This window comes from Physeter macrocephalus, chromosome 13, assembly GCF_002837175.3.
Source record: "Physeter macrocephalus isolate SW-GA chromosome 13, ASM283717v5, whole genome shotgun sequence".
In the NCBI taxonomy this organism is placed as follows: Eukaryota; Metazoa; Chordata; class Mammalia; order Artiodactyla; family Physeteridae; genus Physeter; species Physeter macrocephalus.
In genome coordinates this window covers 87314256-87330851 of record NC_041226.1, presented here as the reverse complement: position 1 = coordinate 87330851, position 16596 = coordinate 87314256, and the positions used below count along the sequence as shown (strand labels likewise).

Here is a 16596-nt window from a genome sequence, read left to right as displayed (position 1 = left end):
AGCGTTGTGGTCAGAAAAGATGCTTGATATGATTTCAATTTTCTTAAATTTACTGAGCCTTGATTTGAGACCCAAAATGTGTGATCTATCCTGGTGAATGTTCCATGCACACTTGAGAAGAAAGTGTAATCTGCTGTTTTTGGATAGAATGTCCTATAAATATCAATTAAATCTATCTGGTCTATTGTGTCATTTAAAGCTTCTGTTTCCTTATTTATTTTCATTTTGGATGATCCATTGGTGTAAGTGAGGTGTTAAAATCCCCATTATTGCGTTACTGTCGATTTCCTCTTTTATAGCTGTTAGCAGTTGCCTTATGTATTGAGGTGCTCCTATGTTGGGTGCATATATATTTATAATTGTTATATCTTCTTCTTGGATTGACCCTTGATCATTATGTAGTGTCCTTCCTTGTCTCTTGTAACATTCTTTATTTTAAAGTCTATTTCACCTGATATGAGTATTGCTACTCCAGCTTTCTTTTGATTTCCATTTGCATGGAATACCTTTTTCCATCCCCTCACTTTCAGTCTGTATGTGTCCCTAGGTCTGACGTGGGCGAAAACCATAATTCAAAAAGACACATGCACTCCAGTGTTCATTGCAACACTATTTACAATAGCCAGGTCATGGAAGCAACCTAAATGCCCATCGACAGATGAATGGATAAAGAAGTTGTGGTACATACATACAATGCAACATTACTCAGCCATAAAAAGGGACGAAATTGGGTCACTTGTTGAGACGTGGATGGATCTAGAGACTGTCATACACAGTGAAGTAAGTCAGAAAGTGAAAAACAAATATCGTATATTAACGCATGTATGTGGAACCTAGAAAAATGGTACACATGAACCGGTTTGCAGGGCACAAGTTGAGACACAGATATAGAGAACAAACGTATGGACACCAAGGGGGGAAAGCCGCAGGGGGGTGGGGATGGTGCTGTGATGAATTGGGCGATTGGGATTGACATGTATACACTGATGTGTATAAAATTGATGACTAATAAGAACCTGCTGTATAAAAAAATAAATAAAATTAAATTTAAAAAAGAGGAGATCTGTGATAGTTGCTAAAGAGAAAAAAGATAAAGCTGGGAAGGGGACAGAAGAGGTCCCAACATGTTCCCATTGGAGATGGGGTGGCCTGGAAGCCCACGTAGACTCTCTCCCTCACCTTAAACTTACCCCACCCCCCCATCCCTTGCCTCTGTCCATCCAGGTGGAGCCCTGGCCACTGGTCTGGGCCACAGCTCCTGCCCAGAGCGCCCCTCCACACTGAGGCCAGAGAAGCAGAGAAAGCAGATCTGACCCGGTTACCTCCTTGCTTAAATCGCAGAGGCCCAGCTCCTTGGGGCGAGCGCAGGCCTGTCCCCACTGGTCCTTGCCCTTCTCTCTGGCCTCACATCATACCCCGGGCTGTGCGTGGAGTCCCGTGCACGGAGAGGAGCTCTCCCTGGGGTTCAGGCCTCCTTCCCTCCTCCAGGTTTTCTGCGCCTTGAACACGTTCCCAACCACCCTCCCTCCCTCCCCCCGGGCTTGGAGGTCACCTTCCCCAGGCCGCGGTAAGTGCCCCCCCCCCCGCGCGCCACCACATGTGACATCCTGCAGAGACGTGTCCTCCCCTCCCGCCCCCGCCCCGTCAGGGCTGGGACCGCGCCTGGCCTGCTCCCTGGCTTCCCCAGCGCCCAACAAATCAGTGTCGAATGAATGAATTTCGCCAAGCCGAGCCTCAGCCTCATTCACGTCAGATCTTCCGGGCCCTCCCCCGCCCGGCTCCGCCCTGGGGGGGGGGGGCCGGATCGCCGCGAGGGAGGTGGCGGGGGTGACCTCGCCCTCCCGCCCGGGGACCGATGAGGCCGGGGGCGCCCCTCTGCGAGCTTGGCTTGGCGCTCGCGGGGTCGTCGTTCGGCGGGCTCAGGCCCGGCCGGGCGGGTGCGGGGCGGGAGGTGGCGCCGGGCGCTGAGTGGCGGCTCCGGGTCCACCCCTGGCGCGCCGGTGCGGGCGGGAGGCGGGAGGCGGGGAGCGCAGGGGCGGCGGCGAGAGGGAGCGCAGCAGCGAGCATGTGCCGCGGAGCTCAGTAACCAGGGACTACCGCGGCGACACCGCGGCCGCGTCGGCGCCCAGCCCAGCGCAGCTCCGCGCCGCGGCGCCCGGAGAGGGCGGCGGCCGGACGGCCAGGGCCTGCCCAGCGGCTGCCCCGCGCCCCGGGCCCCGCGCCGCGAGCCGCAAACAAAGGCGCGGCCCCGGCCCGCCGGCCCCCCGCGCACCCCGCCCCGGCCCAGCCACTCCCGCTGGGCGCCCCGACGGGGTCCGGCCCGGGGCGCGGGGGCCGCGGCCGCCGAGGATGGGGAAATCCAACAGCAAGTTGAAGCCTGAAGTTGTGGAGGAGCTGACCAGGAAAACCTACTGTGAGTGCGCGCGCCGGGACCCCCGCCCAGCGCTCTCGGGCGCTGCCTCCGCCCCCTCGCGCCCCTCCCCCCACGCGCGGTCACCACCCCCACCCCCCGCCCCGCGTCCGCTCGGGGCCCGCTCTCCGCTCCCCACGACGCCGCCACCCTGCCTCGGCCATCCCCTGCCCTGCACCCGCCCCGGGCCCCCGGAAGCTCCCGGCCGCGCCCCCAGCCCCACACCTGGCCCTATTGTTCTAGGACACCCCCCAACCACGCGCGCCTGGGACGTGTGCCGCCTGTCCGCGTGCGCAGGGCCACCCCCGGGCCCGGAGGGAAGGCCCCAGCCCCCCCGCGGCGCCCCCCCGCAGAGCTGTCCAAAAGGGCAGGGGTGTGCAAGGGCGAGGGGAGGAGAGGGGGCGCCTGCTTTCGAGGTGGCTCCGGCTCCGTGGAGCCGGCTGGCACGAGCGCAGCGGGCGGGTGATTCATGCATCACGGTGCCGCCGCCACTGCCGCTGCCGCTGCCGCCGCTGCTGCTGCGAGGTTGGCCTGTCGCCCCCTCCCTGGCCCTGATCGTGTGTGGTGGGGTGGCGAGACTTGTCAGAGAGCTCATGGCAGCGGCAGCTGTGAAGGGTCCTGGGCACGCTCTTGGCTGCAGGGTTTATAGGTTGAATTCTCCTCTGGCCCCGACTGCACCTTCCTCGCTTCTATCTGTATCTGCCAAGCTGGGAAATGGGTTTCTACAGCCCTGGGTGATCTGGTCCATCTCATCTTTTAACCGTCTGGGGCGCCCCTGAGAGAAGGGTCTGTCAATTTCAGATTTCTCTAGATCTGTCCCAGTGTGTCTCTCTCCACGTGCCCAACTTCGCAACTCTGCGGTCGCCTCACCTCTCCAGTTTCTCTGTACCAGACTTCTCCCTTCCCTGCAAGCCTCTTGGAGATGTCACAGCGTGCCAAGGGTTAATGGCACTGGGTCCTGACCACATGGTCTTTCTTTTAGGGTCTTTCTTTTGGGGGATCGGAGGAGGACTGCTGAGTGGTCTGGAAGGACTTCTGCCAGGGGATCTGACTTGGAAGGGGGCAGGGGCTCTGGGCTTGGGTTGGGATTCTGAGCCCGTACCTGGGCGGCTGTGTGGGTCCAGCCGCTCTGTGCCCTCCCTAGACGGAGGCAGATTGACTGCCACCTCCACGCGTTGATGGAGGCTTGGGAGGCAGCTTGTGATGGTGCATTGCACAACCTCTGCTCGCCCCTCCCCCCACCCCATTGGTCTTCTGGGCACGTTTGCAGGTCTGTCCAAGCCCACACTTCAGCTCCATGCCCCTCACCCCCATGTGCTTGGATTGAAGGGGTCTTTCCTGAGTGGGTGCTAGTCCACTGGGAGGTACTGGCCCCTCTCCAGTGGAATTCTGCAGCAAGGCGCTCACATCCCGGTAGCTGCTCCTTGAAGGGCTGAGGCTCTGAGGACCAGGCACTCCGTCCTTGCTGCTCTTACCTTCTTTCCAAGGTGGGTAGGTGGCCCTTCCCAGTTTGGCTGCTGTTTTGTGAGATTTGCTGGGCCTTCCTTCAGGCTCTGTCCAGCTGTGGCCTGTAGCTGTCAGCAGGCAGGCTGCACCCGGGGCTTCCCGGGCCCCTGGGCTTGGGGAGGCAGAGGGTCCAGTGGGTTTCAAAGGAGGGGTGAGCTTGGGCTGCACCAGGGTGTCTCCGTCACCTGTGATATGAGTGAAGCCAGGTTTCCTGCTTCTGGAGCACATCACGCACCAAGCTCCTTGCCTCCCTAACGCGTTCAATCCTCACAGTTAGTTCCAGGACCCAAGATCCCAGGGCCCGTCAGCAGGTGGTGCCAGGACTCGAACTCAGGCCTGTCTGACCCCCAAGTTAAGCCCCTTGAGAGACCTCAGAGCTCACGCTGAGAAATCTGGAGGGGCTTTTTTTCTGTGTGTCCCTTTCCGATTTCTAAGCCCATGATGGTGGCCTCTGGGTTGGGAAGGCACCTGGGGCGGTCATTTTGTCCATTGCCCTCTCTCTGGGCAGATCTGTCCACTTTGGGAGAAGATGAGTCAACAAGGCCTTGTTAGGAATCAGGCCCATGGTGCTGGGCTGGGCTGGGCTATTTTAAAAGGCCTTTGGAGACCTGGAACAGTTTCGATGAGGGAGAGAGTGAGCCGGGTACTTTTCCTCTAGGGCTCTTAATGGGTTTGGGCTGATGGAGGTCGTGGTGGGCTCATGGGACTCCTGTCTATCTCCCTTGCTGTTGTCGGCTTCCTCAGGGCAGGCCCTTCCCTGTCGGGTTGCGTTGGCACTTAGTAGGGCCACAGGTATCTGTTGAATGAAAAGTCTCCCGGCGGGAACAGCAGGAAAAGCCTCCAGCCTGTTCTAAGGCCCCAGATGGGCGTCCTTTGGCCGGGGCGTGAAGCCGCCTGCTCTTTGTTCAAGGGGTTCTGTGTGTTATACGGGGTCAAGAGAGGAGCGCTTAGGAAGGACTCTCAAATGTCCGAATCTCCTGGAGGGTCCGTTAAACGCCAAGGTGCCTGGGTCTGGTCGCCCTCCCAGATTTCCGATTCTTAGAGTCTGGGCCGGGCCCAGGAATTTGTACCCTTAACGAGTGTTTGTCATGCAGACCTTGGTTCTGAGGAGTCCCAGTTGAAGACCCACAACTGGTTCTGGGAGTCCTGGCATGTGTAAGCATCACCTGGTGTCCTAGGCCACCTCGGCATATCCCACAGCCAGCCACAACGCCGAGGGGGGCCCGGAGGGGAGCCCCAGATGTTCACGCCCAAGTCAGTGCTGGCTGCCATCCTTGGTGGTGAGTCTTCTGCTCTCTGGAAAGGACTGTCTTGGTGATCTGTGCGTGTGAGGAGGCAGGAGTTCTCAGAGCTCCAACCGTGTGGCCCTCCCGAGGCACACCTGGATTCAGCCTAGCTAAACCTCTCCGTCATTCAGCCTTAACACTGCAGAGCAGATTTTTCCCCCTCCCCTGCAGAAAAGATTTTGTCAGTCATCAGCGCCCTGTAACCCAATCCTCACCCTCCCCGGCACAGTTCACATCCAGGGGCAGCAGGAGGTTTGCGAGAGACGGAGGCCCCGCCCAGCCGGGACTCATCAAGCAGTGCTCAGTGTGGCCAGCAGCCCGGTTTCTGTGAGGTCTGGCCCACTTTTGTGCAGTTTGTTGGTGAGGATATTGTCATCCCTGTGTGCCCAGGCTGTGGGACAGGCCAGCCCTTCCCCTAACTGAGCTTCAATTTCCTCATCTGCGAAATGGGTGTGCTCATGGTCCGTGACTCCAAGGGCATGTAAGGAGGCAACAAGATGATTCACATACAGCAGAGTATAAGGTGTATGCTAAGAGGTCCCTGATGCATGACACACACTTGTCAAGGATGCAAGGATGCGTGTTAGCGATCGTTATTAACACTTTTTTTTTTTTTTTTTTTTTTTTTTTGCGGTACGCGGGCCTCTCACCGCTGTGGCCTCTCCCGTTGCGGAGCACAGGCTCCGGACGCGCAGGCTCAGCGGCCACGGCTCACGGGCCCAGCCGCTCCGCGGCACGTGGGATCTTCCCGGACCGGGGCACGAACCCGCGTCCCCCGCATCGGCAGGCGGACTCTCAACTACCTCGCCACCAGGGAAGCCCTAACACGTTGTTTTGACTACACAATTCGGCTTCATCCCGAACTGGTCGTAAATATATCTTGTGAGCCAAGTTCATCTCTCCGTGAAGGAATCTTCCTACGGCCCTGGTCTTTGTGCCTGGCACTCAGGAGGCATGGAAAGATGGGACTTTTGGTTTGCCCGAATCTCAGCAGCTTCTTGTTTTACCTGCTGCAGTCTCTCCCCCACCCCCATCCCACTTGTTAATTTTGAGGCTGCCCTGACCTGCCCTTCACTGAATGCTCACTCTGTCCTGGGCACAGAGATGGAGATGTGAACGAGAGAGATGTAATTCCTGCCCTCAGGTGGAAGCTAGCCAGGTCGTCCGGAAAACCGAGCCTGTGGGGCTCAAGCCGTTTGTCGTGCTCTGAGTTGCATCCGTTTAAAGACTTCTGGGCCAAGCCAGCCAGCCCCAAGAGGCAGAAACCTCCACCCTCTCTCCCCCTTATTCTCTCCCCCTTATTCTCTCCCCATGGAGCCTCCTTCCAAAACTCAGAGCACGTCACCTCCTCCCTGCTGCTCTTGGTCAGTGCAGGCTCTGCCTGCCTTGGGTCTTGCTCGCCAGCCTTGCTCGCCAGCCTTGGGTCTCTTCGGCCTTTCCCCTGACGCCAGAATGGTGGAGGGAGCAGCGTCTGGATGCGGGGCGGGGGGAGGTCAGGGTAGCCAGCAGCTAAAGCGTCTGCGGCCCAGAGCAGAGAAGGGGACCCCCAGGAGTCTGGTTGGGAGATGCTGGATGTCACCAGCCTCTCTGGCTTTGGGAAGGGTCCCATGAGGGTCCCTTCCTGTAGAATAAGGAATACTCTCTGATTGGTGCTTCCCCCACCCAACTCTGCTCGACCAGGGAGGGCAAGACATTGCCTTGGGGGGAGGCAGTATCTGGCACCCATCTTAAGATAAATGATCGAGTTGGGGTGTGGAGGGCCCCACAGCCGGGCAAGGGATAAGCCACCCAGGAGAGGGAAGGCCCTGAGGGAGGGAGGCGGCTTCTGCGATCCCTCTGCATCCTGTGTGCATGCGGGTTAGACCAAGGAGGCCGCCCCCCGACTTCACTGAAGGCTAAACAGAGCAGCAGGAGGAATCGAGGTTAGACTGTTAAAGCTGGGTTGGGCAAGAAATATCAAGCCTGTTGTAAGCTCGGTATCCTGGAGAATGGGCTGGGTCCTCACTCGGGCTCTGTGACCTTGGGCAAGTTGCTTACCCTCTCTGAGCACCAGTTTGCTCATCTGCAGTACCTGCCCACGTGACTCTGTGGATCTAAAGGGGAGAGGGCTTGGAGGTCCGAGCGTGAGCTGGAAGTGGAGGGGGCGCTGTTTAGCCACAGAGTCTCAGGGAGGGAAGTAAACCCCGGGGACCAGATGCGCTGGGGTTCTGGCCCTTTCCTTGGGCAAACCCCATCTCATGGAGCTTCACTTTCCTCCTCTGGCAAACAGGCATCACGGGGGGGCCCAGAGGTGGGAGGAATCAGCGCACTTGAAGGGTTTAGCATGGTGCCTGGTTCTGGGGGGGACCCTTTAAACCTCTCCTGGTGGCAACTGATCCTCAGAGGCAAGTGCTCTGTCCTCCAGAGCAGGATGGGCCCACTGGTTTACAGCCACCCCTTGTTGAGAGAAGCAGAGGTCAGAGAGGGGCAGGGACTCGCCCGGGGCCCAGAGCCCAGGCCTCCTCCAAACACCTCTTCCGGCTCTTTCTGCATCCTCCAGCTCCGTCCACCCCCATCCCCACCCTAGAGAATTCTGGCATGTCATACCTCACAGTGTCAGGTGAGAGCCCTTCCTCCTGGCCGCGGCCTTGGGATTGGGCCCAGATTCCTCTGCTCCCAAGGCCAGGCCTGAGCCCCTCTGGGGCAGATGCAGCCGGCCAGTGCACTGGGCTCACGCCATCCCTCACCAAGGGCCCCAAAGGCCGTAGGAAGGGTTTTGGACATTTTCTGAGATGGGCGGGGCCGGGGGGGGGGAGCCGTCTGTGGTGGAGGTGGTGGAGACGTTAGATTTGGGTTTGGATATCCTTTTAGCACGTAGTCCCAAGTATGGAGGGGGTTGGAATCAAGGCTGGGTGATCATGGTGATAAATTGGGGGTATCACTGGGGGTGACGTCAAGGACAGATCCAACATATATTTAGGAGGAAGACTCAATAGGACTTGGTACATAGGTTTCATTACCTTGTAAATTTGGGATTATATACTTTTTAACTTTTCAAAATCTGACAGCTGTGTTTGCCCATGATTTTTTAATGGTACATCATATGAATGCAACATATTTTATTTAATCCCCGGCCATTGGACATTTAGGTTGTTTTTCTTCTCCCTAACATAAACAGTGCTTGAGAATCATCTTTGTACTAAATCTCGGCACGAACATCTTTGTAGTAAATCTTTGCACATGTCTCTTCCTGGAGATAAATTTCCCCAGATGAAGTTGTGGTATTAAAGGCTGGGAACATCTTAAAAGGCTTTTGATTGAAAAATTGTTCAATTGCTCTCCACAAAGTATGGTTCCCATTTATATTTTCAGCAAAAGTGGATGAGAGAGTGCCTATTTCCCTGCATCCTTGCCAGCACTGAGTGTTATTGTTTTTTCTTAATAATTTCCAACTTGATGAGGAAGAAAAGAGTAGCTCACTGTTTCAATATTCATTTCTTTGATTAGTGTGAAATAAAATCCTGGGATCTTTGAGCTAGAGGAGACTTTGGGGTCATGTAGTCCAAAGTCCTCGTTTCACTAATGGACGAGTCGAGTACCAGAGAGGTGACATATCTCTCGCAGGGTCACATGGCAAATACCCGGGGCGGGTTGACTCCTGTCGGGTGCCTCCCATGGTGCCGTGTGACCCTGGGGAGCCCCTCACCCTGCTGAGCTCTGGGTGCCAGGTGTGTGCCCTTGGCAGGCACAGGGACCGACACCTAGTAAGTGCTCAGTCAATGTCCTCACAGGAATGGGGCTGCTTGGCCGTCCGAGTCAGGGGACAGTTCGCGGCCACCCCCCTGGGAGGTAACAGGGTGAGCTGTCACAGGCCCTCGGCTGAGTTGGGAGTGAATGGTAAAAATGCAGACGGCTGCTGTGTTTGGCCTGGCTGGTAGCTGTATTGTTCTGGGAGTTGGGGAGGGCGGGCCGGCTCCGGGGTGCTGGGTTTTAGGATCCTGCGTAGACGCGGGCCTGGAGGACTGGAGACACACCTGCTTGGGGTTCTGTGCCAGAAACACTGCAGCCTGAACAGTGACTTTAGAATCACTAGTCCCCCCTGGGCCTCGGTTTTCCGCTCTGTACCATATTCAGATTGCCAGATGGTGAGACTTCCGTGGGGCAGCTCCTCCTGGGCCCCAGGGGCGGAACGTGCTCGGGCTCCGGTGTGTGATGACTTGGACTCTCCGGCCGGCTCAGCCACAGGCAAGTCTTTCATCTCTTGATGCCTCAGTTTTCTCATCTGTGAGCTGGAGATCATAATACCCTCGTAACACGGGGCTGTTGCATGCGAGGTTAGAAACAGCCAAGGCACTGAATTTGGTGGCTTGGGTGCTCTCCGTAGCTCAAGTGGTGATGGAGACCCTGTAACCAGCAATGAGTAAGGATCGGAGGCTGTCGCCTCGGCCGGAGTCCGGCATTAAGGATGCCAGCCCAGCTCAGCGTCGATGTGTTCGTCCCCCACTCCTCCCAGGAGCCGTGCATGGTCCCCACTTTACAGGTGGGGGAACTGAGTCTCAGAGGGGGCCGGCGCTGGCCCAGGGCCACACATCTGGTGAGTGGTTCCGGGGAAGTCGACCCTGGGCTGTGATGCGGGGCCCCGTGCAGGTGGGGGGCGTCGAGAAGCTTCGGTGCAGGTGTGCGGGTGAGCATGAGTGAGTGTGGGTGTGCAGCCCCCGCTCACGTGGGCATGCGCCGAGTGTGAGTGACGGGGTCATGGCATGTGTCAGGAGTGAGAGAGCGGCACGTTGCTGTGTGTGAGGGCAGGTCTGAGCAGGTGGTAATGTAGGTGTGCAAGGGGGGTGGGGGCACTCAGGTGGGAGGCACAGACAGGCCGGGCCCTGGATCAGAAGCTGCTTGCTCAGCTGCCTGCCCTGGGGCCAGGTGACGTGGCTGCCACATCTCTCCGCTTCTGCCCTGGCCTCGATGGTCTCTGGGAGCCCCTCTGCCCTCGAGCAGTGGGGAAATGTCATTGGGAGGAGTGACAGTGATGTTGCCTCTTGTTTACCAAGTGGGTACTTGGTGCCAGGAGTGTCGAGTACAGATTTCCCCTCCTGTGTTCTCACCACAGCCCTGGGAGGAGGAACTGTTATGCCCATTTTACAGATGAAGAAAAGGAGGCCCGGGCAGGTTCAGGGACATGCCCAAGGCCTCCCAGCCAGTCAGTGGCCAAGCTGGGGCTCAGGCTTAGACCTTTGTCTTGCCAAAGCCATGCCCTTCCCACCCCGTGCCCGCCTCCCATGACCTCTGTGAGCCTCGTAACCTCAGAGCTGCTGCCAAGGGTAGTGAGTGTCCCATCACTGGAGGCATTCAAGCGACTGCTGGAGTGTCAGACACTGCCAGGGGTCCTGGATTCCTGGGCCGGATGTGAGGTTGGATGGTGGGGTGGTAGGATCCTTCCAGCTGGAAACACACAGCCCTACTGGTCTTTTTTTTTTTTTTTTTTTTTTTTCCTTTCTTTTTTTGGCCACGCCGTGCGGCTTGCAGGATCTTAGTTCCCCGACCAGGGATTGAACCCGAGTCCTCGGCAGTGAAAGTGCAGAGTCCTAGCCACTGGACCGCCAGGGAATCCCCAGCTCTACTGGCCTTGCTGTTCTGATTCCTGCAGGGGACTGGGGGCAGCCTCACTTGGCTTCCTCTGGGATGGAGGCAGAGTCGAGGTCTTCAGTAAGGTGACAGGAGAAGGGTCGCATCACTAGGAGTATACAGCGGGCTGGGCCGCACCCAGGCCTCTGAGGCTTTCTTAGCCTTTGCCCCATCCAGGGCGGGCCTTGGGTGCTAAGGTGCAGCCCGAGGATGAGGCCGTGGAGGCCCAGAGTGCCCCGGCCATCCTGCCCTGCCCGTGCCTGGCGTGGCCTGGCTGCCTCAGCAAGTGTCTGTTGGACAAGGGAGAGAGCGGGTCCTCACGGGTGCCGTGCGGGGCTCAGAGGCACAGAGAGGACCTTGGGATCTGGAGGTCTGGTAGCAGTATCCTGGGGGCCTGTAAGCACCTTGAGGATAGGGACACATCTGGTGGATTTGGGCGTTCGTTCAGTGCCCAGCCGGCAGCTGTGCACGGTGCAGGCCTGTGAATGCCTCTGGGTAAGGCTTGGGCTTTCCAAAGTGCTTGTCCGTGTGTTGCTTTGTTTTGCTTCTCTGCTGACCGGGGCGGGGCCCACCTGTGTCCCTGACCTGCAGTCTGGTGGGAGTGGGCAGTTGCCAGGGAGCCAAGAGTCTGGGGTCCTGGTTCCAGCCCAATCTGCTGTGGCTGCGCCTCTCAGCGTCTCAGTGTCCCCATCTGTCCCACGCTCAGTGATATGGATGTCACCTTTTCTCAGCCCCAGGGAACCCTGACGGTGCCATCTAGGAGGCCATGCTCCCCACCAAGGGAGTCTGGGTTGGGGGTGCCCAGGATGGGTTCAGGGCAGCTGCTGGCCCTGGCGCTCCTGGTCTTATGAGGTGGCCCCAGGAAGCTGGCGGGGCATCCAGGCCACCATGCTCTGGATTCCCTGGCAGGGGAGAAGGAGGAGAGCGGAGGAATGTGGCTTTGAGGAATGTTTAACCCAAGGCAGAAATAGCACTCTGCATTTTTTATTTCAGGCTTGGGTTTTCAGCTAGGAAGCGGGCTCAGAGCACCATTCTCTCTTTCTCCAGGCTCCACCAGCTCCCCTACTGCTCTGGCGTTTTGGGGACAGGAAGTGGCCTCTTTTTTTTTTTTTTTTTTTTTTTGAAGTAAGAAACTGCTGTGGGAACCAGAAAGGACCCTGGATTTGGAGGCAGACAGAGCTAGGTTCAAATCCCCTGTTCTCCACTTCCCAGCCCTGTGATCACTTCCTACCCTGAACCCCTGCTTTCTCTTCTAGGGAACTGGGGGGAGGGAGACGGCAGCTGAGATGGCTTGTTGGTAGTGTCAGGAATTCCTCCTCAGGGACCAGCTCCTCTCGTCAGCTCTGGGATCTTGGCCAAGCCCTTTCCTATTGAGCTTCCTTACTTCATCTGTAAAATGGGCGGATGACGCTAACCCTGCCTCCCAGGACGGTGGATGGAATGAGTGTGAAAATATTGGCTAAAGGGCCTCTGGCACATGCTAGGCTCTTGAAACCCCTCCTCTGAGTCCTGGTGGCCTCATACATAAAATGGGAAAAGGCCTCCTGCGGGAAAAATAAGGGTCCTCACCTGGGCGAGGGGCAGCTGAGACCGCCTTCCGTCTGACCTGTTTGCCTCGTTCCTCTGACCCTGAGCAGGACCCACCCCCGCGCACACTCAGCTTGCATCAACGCCCAACGTCCCCTTCCATGGAGGTGCCCTGGGCCCAGCCAGTGCCCACCCCGGACCTGGTGGTGAGGACCTGTTTAACCCACCTTCTTGCCGTTCGGCTGTGAGCGCCGTGAGGGTGGGACACTCTGGTTTCACGGTTCACTGCTGCATCCCTGCTCCTAGGACAGAGCCTGGAGCACATTTGTTGGAATGGAGGAAAAAAACAAATCCATAAACAAACAAGCTAATGAATGAAGGACATTTCTTTTCTTTTCTTTCTTTCTCTTTCTTTCTTTTTTTTTTTTTTGGCCACGTGCCATGTGGGATCTTAGTTCCCCGACCAGGGATCGGACCTGCGTCCCTGGCAGTGGAAGCGCGGAGTCTTAACGGCTGGACCACCAGGGAAGTCCCTAAACGACGTTTCTTCTCATCCATCTCATGCATCTCGGGTCTTTGCTTTCCATTTGGCCTCCTCCTACCTCCGGGCCTGGGCGATGAGGGGCTTAACACATCTGGGCGGGGGGCGGGGTGGTCCTCAGAAGTCAGGGGCTGGGAGGCTGGGCCTCAGCAGGTGAGGCTTAGCAAGAACCCCAGCCCCTCTCACCTTCTGGGGCTGGGGAGCCGGGGAGGGGTCCAGCCAGCCAGCTTGGCCTCTCCTCCCAGGCCCCTCCTGCTCCTTTCTCTTTGTAGGAACCAAAAGATTCCTGTTCAAAGGCAGGAGATGGGGCTATTTTTGGCACTGTGGGGGAAAAAGCGAACGCTTCCCTTCTGTTCAAAAATATATGGTGTATGTGCTGGGCAGGCAGGGAGCTAGACGAGCTCAAAGCCTGTGCTGGCGGGGCTCCTGTCCCCCGGCACCTGTCGCCCTGCCACCCTCCGTGGCTCGGTAGCCTACACGGCCACGTTGGGTGATTACTGTTTCCAGACTGCCTATGATGAGGCCCTTGCTGGGCCTGGGCAGGACGGGATCTTAATTCAAACCAACAGTGGCCGTCAAAATACAGGAGAGGAGCCTGCTAGCTGCTCTCACCTCGATCCGTGTTTCCTCCGCTCTGGCTCCGTGGAGCGGGGTGAGTGGTCGTGGGAAGCATTCTGGGCGCATCTTGGGGAAGGAGGCCCGTTCTCTCACAGCTGGAGGCCCCGTGTGCCCGTGTGGGCGAGTCTGGCCGAGGACATCCCTGGGCCGCTTTGCCGCCCCTCACTGCCTGATGCAGAAACTGTCTGTGGAACAGCTGTCTCCTGCCAGGTCTCGTGGGTGCCAGGACACGAGGCACATCGGATGGATGGATTTCTGGCCCTCGTGGCATTCGCAGCTTGGTGAGGAAACAAGACAGAGCGTTGCACAAGGCTACGGGAGCCCACCGGTTCTGTGGTGCGCCTGGGAGGGCTTCTTGGAAGAGGCAGTGTTTCAGCGGAGACCCAAGGGTAGGGCTACTAGACATGCTAAACAGTTATTCATTGTTTATGTGAAATTTGAATTTCACCGGACATCCTGTATTTTTATTTGCTAAATTTGGCAGCCCTACCTGAGGGAGAAGTAGTTGAGAAGGCACAGAGAGGTTTTGGGGGCGGGGGAGGGTTTATGCGAGATGTTGAGAGCGTTTCAGACAGAAGGAACAGTGTGTTCCGGGTCTGGAGGCCTCGAGGTTGCAACTCTGAGGCCCTGGAAACCCGGAGCGGGGGCGGGAGTGTAGAGGGCTCTGCACGGTGAGCCAGAGGCCTGGCGGGGTAGCCCCTCGGAGGGGCCGGCTCACCAGCAGGGAGGGCCCCACCCGGAGGGCACACTGATGGGGCTAGTCTTGGGAAACAGGCAAGGTCACAGGGCACGCTAGGGGAGACAGGGCCCTCCTTGGGCGAAGGAGGCACCAGTGGGCGTTTTGGGTCAGGGTGAGGGTCCAGCCTCTGGTGGGCTCTGGCCAGGCTGATGGGTGCGCGGCTGTGCCTCTCCTGGCGTCCCAGTGCCGGGGGGGCTCCTCCTGCTGCCCAGGACCAGGACAGGGGCCACAAAGAGTCACTTCTGTGCCTGCCCACAGAGGGTGGGTCCGGGCTGGCATCTACCCTGGGCTCTTAAATGGCCAGAGCTGGAGCCGGACCCCGCAGTGCTGCCGCCCTGGGGTGCCTGGAGCTCCACCCTCCCGGGCCAGGTGCCCTGGGGTCTGTGCCCCGGCCCCCCCGGGCCCCCCGCGGGAGTTACTCCGCCCCATCTCGGCTCAGGTGCAGGCCTCGGCTGGCTGGTTACTCTTAGGAGGGGATCTGCCGCATCCTGGGCGGGAAGGGGAGGGGAGGGATGCCGGTGGTGGGGTGGGACTGGGTCCTGATGACCCCTGACTGCCTGGTTCCCATCCCAGGTACAGCCCCTGCTTCTTCGTCTGTGTCCTCGTCAGGGTTCCCTGGGTCTCTCGCCGTGTGGGGCTCTGCGTGCCCCTCCCCCACCCCCATTCGGAGGTCTCCTTGGCTGATCGGGCTCATGCCTGAGCTGTGATGAAGACCAGCCCAGCGTGTCCCACCCGCTCCCAGGGCTGGCGATGAAGCAAGGAAGTGGGGGCTGTGGGTGGGGGGAGGCAAATGCCACATGCCCCAGGACGGGGCGGGTAGGAGGAGTGGCAACTGTCCACGGCTTCCTGTAGCCCCCTCCCCTCCCAGGTGCTCACGTTATTGGCCCTGGTCGTCCTGCCTCGTCTTTGGGTGCTGTGACACCTTTGTTAATAATAGTAGCAATTGTTAATATCTTGGAGCCCTTTGCTGTGCTCTGTCCCCGTAGCCGGAGGAAGCTCCACACGGCGTTTCCTCTGGCTAGTGCTTTGTTCTAGAGAGATGTGGCTTCTGGTGGTCCCCTGGCCTCACCATTCCCTGTATCGTCTCTGGGTTTTGGACATCGCGCCCCACCCCCCCTTGCTGGAAAGCCCTTTCTCTTTGCCTGCCGAAGTCTGGTCGTCCTTTATGTGTCAGCCTAAGCGCCCTGTCCCCAGGGAGCACGCCCTGACCCCCTGCTTGGGTCGGGTTCCAGCTTTACACTTTCCCTTCTTATCACGGCAGATAATTAGATGGCTGTGTGGTCGTGTGCTGTAGGTTCGCCTCTGCTGTTACCTCAGGGCCTCGGAGGACAGGGGTCGGGGTCTGGGTCACTGCTGTGTTCCCTGGCCCGTTTGAGTGCTCAGAAATTAATTGTTGGATGAATGAAGGGGTGAAAAATCCCATTTGTTCCTTCTAACCACCCTGGAAGGAAGGTATTGTCACCACCACCATCCCCATTTTACAGGTGAGGAAACTGAGGCTCAAAGAGGTGAACTCAGTTTCTCCAGGTCACACAGGGGCTAAAGAATGACTCAATTCAGAAAAAGACCTTTCCTGTTGACCAGGTGCCTCAGGGCCTCCCACAGCCTCTGACCTTGGCAGGTGCTTGGAAAATGTTCATGAAATTGGGCTGAACCGAACCCCTGAGCACTGGGCTCGGCTCGGCTCTGAAATGTTTGAGAGGTTCTCCACCAGGAGTCCTGAGAAAATCACTCATGCCGACTGTTTCCCAAGGTCTCAAAGGAAGCAGAAGGTGTGGTTCACTTCCTTCAGGACTCACCACTCTTCTGGAAGTTTCAGAGCTGGCAGTAGAGATGGCTTGAACCAGGGAGTAGTTGGAGTCTTACCTTGGCGGGTGTGTGTGTGTGAGAGAGAGAGAGAGAGAGAGAGCCCATGTGTAGCCACCAGGGCAAGTCCATTTATTAGCCAGGAATAACTGAGTTTTAGAAAACTAAAGTAGGCATGTCTACTTTCCAACTTACCCACCTAAGTCAAGCATAACACGTGAGAGAGAGAGAGAGAGAGAGAGAGAGAGAGAGAGAGAGAGAGAGCGCCCATGTGTAGCCACCAGGGCAAGTCCATTTATTAGCCAGGAATAACTGAGCTTTAGACTGGCAGTAGAGATGGCTTGAACCAGGGAGTAGTTGGAGTCTTACCTTGGCGGGTGTGTGTGTGTGAGAGAGAGAGAGAGAGAGAGAGCCCATGTGTAGCCACCAGGGCAAGTCCATTTATTAGCCAGGAATAACTGAGTTTTAGAAAACTAAAGTAGGCATGTCTACTTTCCAACTTACCCACCTAAGTCAAGCATAACACGTGCATTCTACAAGAACGAGTACACACTGAGCA

At 57.7% G+C, this 16596-nt stretch overlaps 1 protein-coding gene across 1 annotated transcript in view; it reads left to right on the top strand.

Moving 5' to 3' along the window:
• Positions 1-2278: 2278 nt before the first annotated feature.
• Positions 2279-16596, top strand: part of NCS1 (neuronal calcium sensor 1) — a 61787-nt gene continuing 47469 nt past the window's right edge. Inside the window, exon 1 of the mRNA XM_024126307.3 lies at positions 2279-2413. Within this exon, the coding sequence (XP_023982075.1) occupies positions 2350-2413 (64 nt within the window). The 5' untranslated portion in view covers positions 2279-2349. The remainder of the gene's footprint in view (positions 2414-16596) is intronic.